Source organism: Corvus brachyrhynchos, unplaced genomic scaffold (assembly GCF_000691975.1).
Source record: "Corvus brachyrhynchos isolate BGI_N302 unplaced genomic scaffold, ASM69197v1 scaffold47, whole genome shotgun sequence".
Lineage (NCBI taxonomy): Eukaryota > Metazoa > Chordata > Aves > Passeriformes > Corvidae > Corvus > Corvus brachyrhynchos.
In genome coordinates, this window is record NW_008239292.1 from 995270 (window position 1) to 1001182 (window position 5913).

Consider the following 5913-nt stretch of genomic DNA (forward strand, 5'->3'; position numbering starts at 1 on the left):
GAAGGCGCGCGCGGCTGACTCATCCCGGAGCAGGAAAATAGGGATCCGCTCCCGCCGGGATTTCCCTTCCCGCTGCCCCACAGGGGCCGGCCGGGTGTGTCCGTGGATTCATTCAGGTCCGGGACGTTTCCTAAATGATTTTTTTCCCCTCCCGTGGGAGCAGGATCAGGGGTGGAGCCGGGAATTCCAGACCCCGCGGCTCAGCCGGGCTGCCTGAGCTCTGGTTTCTTGGATTGGGATCTCCTTTTCCGGATCCCAAGGGGAGAGCAGCGCTGCACTGGGGTTTTGTGGGGTGCCCCGCAGCCCTCGGGGGCCGGCGTTGGGAATCCCAGCCGGGATTCAATCCCGAAATAACGCCGGCTCCGCTTTTAGGGCCCATTTTGATCTCATTCATCGCGGTTTTGGGGGAGCAGGAGCAGCTCCTGCAGCCGCATCTCGGGGATGCTCGGAGCTCCCGCGGGGAGGTGGGGCTGGGATTGTCCAGCTGATCCATGGATCAGCGTTTTCCTTAGAAATTCCGTAGGAATGGCCCCGCTGGGCTCTGTCCTGCCCTGAGTCGAGGTGGGGACACCGGGATGGGGAGGCTCCGGTTGAGTTTTCCAGGGATTTGGAGCAGCGGGATCGATCCAGGGAGAGCTGGGGGATGCGGGGAGGGGGGAACTGCTGCAGGAGCTCTGCTGAGGGGAATTCTGTCCTGGGAGCCTTTCCCGTTCCACAGATCCCAATCCCTTGGGCCCAGAGGAGCTTTTCGGGGCAGTTCTGCTCCCAGTGTCCCTGCCCCTGTGTTCCCCGGCCACCCCAGGGAAAAAAATCCCTGCCTCTCAGCCCCACGGACTCTCTCTAAGGCTCAATCCCAAATTATTTTCTCCCTGCTGGCAGTGACCAAGCAGGGACCATAATTCCAGCTCTTCTTTCATGTTTAATCCCATTTTTTTCCATCTCTCCCACTTTGGAAGCCGCTCCCAGCCTGGCTGTGGCATTATTTGGCTCCAGATGATGTCTGTAAATAAACCCTCAAGTTCAGATGGGTTTTTCAGCAAAGAAACCTCCAGTGTGTGGTTCCAGGCCTCACCAAAAGGGATTTTTCCAAGATTTCCAGCCCAGGTTTCATCCCAGGCTCCGTTTCCCTGTGCCAGGTGCCGCTGCAGCCGCGGTTTTTTATTTCAGCAGAGTCATGGATCGTGTTTGTGCCCAAAATAGTTGGAAGCCGGGCTCCAATCCAGCCAAATTCCCCACAGATCACCTTCAGTGCAGAACTCTTCCTGTTGCCGGGCTGGTGACAAATCACCGGTGCTCAGCTCGAATTCCCAGTGGGATATTCCTGAATTCCCAGCCATCAGGGTGATTTTCTGGGAGGTTTCCCCTCACCGTGGATCATCAGGGGTCGGCAGAATTCCGGGTTTGGAAGCCGGGCCCTGCCTTGGCACATCCTGCCGGGTGTCATTCCAGGATAATCGCTCCGTCAGAAGGAACACCCCAAACTAGTTACTCTAGCTGGGAGGAAATCGGGGATTTTGGAGCAGGGCCGCTGTTCCCGGGTTTTTTGCTGTTCCCGGTTTTTTCGCTGTTGCCGGGGTCTTCTGCTGTTCCCGTTTTTTTTGCTGTTCCCGGAGTTTTTCGCTGTTCCCGGGGTCTTCTGCTGTACCTGGGGTTTTTCGCTGTTCCCAGGTTTTTTCGCTGTTCCCGGGTTTTTCGCTGTTCCCGGATTTTTCTGCTGTTCCCCCGCTGCCCTCACGGGGAATTAGGAGGGATCAGAGGCATTAAGCGGGAGCTCTGCTCTCCTTTAATTCCTCTCTCCTGGAACAAAAGGTCCTGAGCCCGGGAGTATCCAGGGAAAACCCCAAGGATTCACCACATTCCCTCTTTTCTGTGGTTCGCAGCCCTCAGCCCGCGGTGCCGGCCGGGGATGCTCCCGCCATGAGGAGGTGCTGCGAGGGCGTGGGGCTGCCATGCCTGTTTAAGGTCAGTGCCGCTGTCCCCTGCCTGTCCCCAGCTGCCCTCTGCCACGTCCTCTGTCCTCGGGGAGGGCAGGGATTGGCTCCCCATCCTGCAAAACTCCACCCTGGAGCAGCCGGGAAGGGCCGAGGGGAGCGGGGGGCTCGGGTTGCGGTGATTTTGGGTTCGTGGGGTATCCTGAGCTGGGAGGGATCCCCGAGGATCAGCCAGCGCGCCCCAAAATCCCATCCTGTGCATCCCTCCAAACACTCCTGGAGCTCTGGCAGCTTCGGGAATGTGCCCATTCCCTGAGGAGATGTTCCCGTGCTTATTCCACCCTCTGGATGAAGAACTTTCCCCTAAAATCCCACCAAACCCTCCCTGGCACAGCTCCAGCCGCTCCCTGCTCCCACTGGGGCAGCTGCAGGGCCCATCCCTGGGGAGCTGCAGCGGGGGATGGAGCGAAAATCAACCTGTGGGGCTGGGGAGAGCCAGGGCGGCCCCAGGACATGTCCCTGTCGCAGAGGTGGCACAGGAGAGGCTGGGCTGCTGTCCCCACACCAAGCCCAGGTGTGCTGGCTCAAAGGTCGGGCTGGATGATCCGGGAGCTCTTTCCCAACCCCGGTAATTCCCGGATCCAGTGAGCTCTGTCCCGCTCCCTCGGAGGCACAGTGACCTCCTTGCCTGGGGCCGGGATTAGCCCGGCAGAGCGATCCCTTTACTGGCAGGATGAAGGTTTAGGGCCGGGCTGGGCCGTGGCACGGGGGATTAACCCCCCCCAGGCCCAGCTGGGCTAATCAGCCCGGGCTGAGGTGGCCACGGGGCGGGGCCGGCCCGGTGGCCTGGCAGTGACCGCCACGTCCCGATAACGGCGGGCTCTGTCCTCCCCCGGCAGGGCGTGGGAATGGCCGGCGCCCGGCCGCCCCGGTTCCTGCTGGTGTTCGACTTCGACGAGACCATCGTGGACGAGAACAGCGACGACTCCGTGGTGCGGGGCCGGGCGCTGCCGGAGCAGCTCCGCCAGAGCCCCCGCGAGGGCTCCTACAACGAGCACATGCAGCGCGTGCTGGCCTTCCTGGGCGAGCAGGGCCTGCGCGCCGCCGACTTCAGGGCCGTCTACGAGAACATCCCGCTGTCCCCCGGCATGGCCGAGCTCTTCCAGTTCCTCTCCAAGCACCACGAGCTCTTCGAGGTCATCCTCATCTCCGACGCCAACATGTTCGGCATCGAGGCCAAGCTGCGGGCGGCCGGCGTGCGCTCGCTGTTCCGCAAGATCTTCAGCAACCCGGCCAGCTTCGACCGCCGGGGCTTCCTCACGCTGGGGCCCTACCACAGCCACAAGTGCCTTCAGTGCCCGGCCAACATGTGCAAGAGGAAGATCCTCACGGAATACCTGGCGGAGAGGGCGCAGGAGGAGGTGGAGTTCCAGCGCGTCTTCTACGTGGGGGACGGAGCCAACGATTTCTGCCCCTCCGGGACTCTGACGGCGGCAGACGTGGCGTTCCCGAGGAAGGGCTACCCCATGCACAGGATGATCCAGGAGATCCAGGAGAAGCAGCCTGGAGCCTTCCGGGCCGCCGTGGTCCCGTGGGAGTCGGCCACGGAGGTGGCGCGGTACCTGCAGGAGCTGCTCAAGAGGAAGTGCTGAGGGCGGCTCCGAGGGCTCCGCGCCCCACACGCGGCTGGGAAGGGGAGCCCGGGGCTCACGGCCCCCCGCGCACGCACTGCTCGCTTGGCCCCGCTCCTGGGATGTTTCCCTGCCTTTCCCAGCTCCTTTCCCTGGTGAATAAAGCACTTTCTGCCGGCCCCTCTCCCTGCCCTGCCGCGGGGTGACGGAGCTGCGGCCACGGCCGGACCCTGCGCCCTTTGCCAGCACCGATGGGGATTTTTTGGTGGAGTTGTTGCTTCCTTTCCCTTCTGACCTCAAAAGAGAATTCCTAAAAATCCAGAAGCCGGTTTTCCCTGTGGGCTGGGCACATCCTTCCTCCTGCCCCCGGCCTGGCTGCCCTCCTGGCCACGTGAGGAGCTTGCCCCGGGCTCCTTCCCCCTTCCTGAGCCCACCGGGAATTCGGTCTGGGAAATCCCGGCTCCCTGGCCCTCCACACCCCACCCTGCGGGCAGCCGAGCCTTTCACTGGGGTTCACTGTCCCCTGGCACTTGATTCTCTGGATAAAACGTGCCCGGAGCATCGGGAAAGCTTTGGAAAGGTGGCAGAGCCTCTCCCACCCGCTGGCACAGGAACCACATCCCGCTGTGGGGAGCAGGACCTCGCCTCGCCACTTCCATCCCTGCTCCTCTCCCGGGCTCAGGTGTCCCCGTGTCCCCGGCAGGTCCCTCCCTGCCCCGAGCCCTTTCCAGGCGTGTCCCCGTCCTTGCTGGATCGTGTGAGGCCCCTCCTACCCCAGGGAGGGACAATCGCCCCTGAGCTGGGCCCCCCCGGGAGGTTCTGTGGCACTTCTGGCACCGGCTCCCCAGAGGCCAAACCCCCCCCCGTCCACGTCCCCCCTCCCCACTGCAGTATTAATTACCCCTTCTAATTGCACTCTGCAGGGGGGACCTGCAGGATCCGCTGCTCTCTGGTGTTGGCTTCTCCTGGATTTATCCACAGCCTTACCAGCCCCCGAGGGTGGCTCTGAGTCCTCCAAACCCTTGGAACCCAAACCCCCAGCAGGAAATAACCAAAGCAGCCCCGAGTTGTTCCTCCTCTGTCCCATCCCCTCTCCTTTGTTCTTCCTCCTCCGGACCCCGTTGGACTGTGTGGAACTCAAAGCCATGGAATTAAAGATACGGATGGACGTACACAGGCAGAGCTCTCTGTATTGCAGCAACCACGAGCTTGTTGTGTCCAGGTTGTCAGCCCGGCTCTGAACAGCTCTGACCCTCACCAAAACGTTGTTCCTCTTCCTTGGGCTGCTGCGAGTTTGGGGAGCGGCGTTGGAGCAGCAGAGCGGGGTCAGGGACGAGCAGGGGACCCTCTGGGGTGGGGGATTGGGGCTGGATCATCCCTGGAGCCCACGGGGACAGCGGGCAGCTGCTGTCCCCACTCTGCTCCGTGCCCAGCGTTCTGTTCCTGGGCTGGCATCCAGGGCTGCATCCTAAGATCAGCCTGGGCTGCCTGCCGCGTTCCCAGCTCGGTGTCCCGGCCCCAAACCCTCCCGAGGAGGCATAGGGGAGAGGGGGAACGCTCTGGAAGCTGTGCCAGCGGTGCCAGCCGGCTTGGCTGCCAGCCCCCCGCAGCCCCGCGCATTCCCAGCGGTGCACAAGCCGAAATTTCGAGGCGAAGCGCGGTGTGGGGTGAGGGGTGAGGGGCTCAGAAGGGCTCCACGTAATTCCCGGGGAAGAACCCCTCCTCCTGGCCCATCACCCCCTCGCACCAGCCGTCCGAGTAGCGGCGGGTGACGAACAGGAGGGTGCCGGGCTCGAAGGAGAGCTCGTTGTCCTTCTGCCGCGTGTAGGGGTACAGGGCCACCACTGCGGGAGGGAGAACAGGGGACGTGGAGCCCGCTGAGGCCACCACAGGGGACAGGCCAGCACTGGGAGCGGGGACGGGAGCGGCCATGGCACCGCTGGGCATCCCACATCCGTGCTGGGGTGTGGGCAGGGGCTCAGCCAGGAGATCCAGGGGATTTGGGATCCTCTGTACCTTTCTCCAGGTAGTTCTCCGGGGCCCACGGAGGGTCCTCTGCAGCTGGAGGCGGTGGCAGGGCCAGGTCCTCGAAGTCGGGCACAGCTGATGGTGGTGGCAGCAGCTCGAGGTCATCGGGGGCTGCGAAACCCCCAGAGCGGGTGAGGGATGAAGGGGCTCAACCCCCCAAAATGGATGGGGGACGGGTCACATCAGGGAGTGCCCTGTGACTCCCCGGAGCACTGAGCACTCACCTGGGGGCAGGAGGTCCGGGGGGGGCACAGCCAGGTCCCCTGGAGGAGGTGGCAGCAGGTCCTCGGGGAGAGGTGGCGGCGGTGGGACGGCAGCTGCAG

At 63.3% G+C, this 5913-nt stretch overlaps 2 protein-coding genes across 2 annotated transcripts in view; one reads left to right on the plus strand and one right to left on the minus strand.

Annotated features, from left to right (window-relative positions):
- PHOSPHO1 (phosphoethanolamine/phosphocholine phosphatase) lies at nucleotides 1–4734 on the plus strand. The gene is made up of 2 exons (XM_008638472.2): nucleotides 1–1962; nucleotides 2831–4734. Exons 1-2 carry the CDS (start codon nucleotides 1918–1920, stop codon nucleotides 3581–3583), a joined length of 798 nt encoding a protein of 265 aa, XP_008636694.1. The 5' UTR covers nucleotides 1–1917; the 3' UTR covers nucleotides 3584–4734.
- The window catches only part of ABI3 (ABI family member 3), a 5583-nt gene continuing 4402 nt past the window's right edge, over nucleotides 4733–5913 (minus strand). Inside the window, exons 6-8 of the mRNA XM_017740500.1 lie at nucleotides 5815–5907; nucleotides 5579–5701; nucleotides 4733–5406 (exon numbers count right to left, since the gene is read on the minus strand). Of these exons, the coding sequence (XP_017595989.1) occupies nucleotides 5246–5406; nucleotides 5579–5701; nucleotides 5815–5907 (377 nt within the window). The 3' untranslated portion in view covers nucleotides 4733–5245. The remainder of the gene's footprint in view (nucleotides 5407–5578; nucleotides 5702–5814; nucleotides 5908–5913) is intronic.

Excerpts from the sequence above, each read along its gene's own strand:
- PHOSPHO1 (XM_008638472.2), top strand. The coding sequence starts at position 1,918 with ATGAGGAGGTGCTGCGAGGGCGTGGGGCTGCCATGCCTGTTTAAG. Across the intron at positions 1,963-2,830 it reads GGCTGCCATGCCTGTTTAAG|GGCGTGGGAATGGCCGGCGC; the intron begins GTCAGTGCCGCT and ends CTCCCCCGGCAG.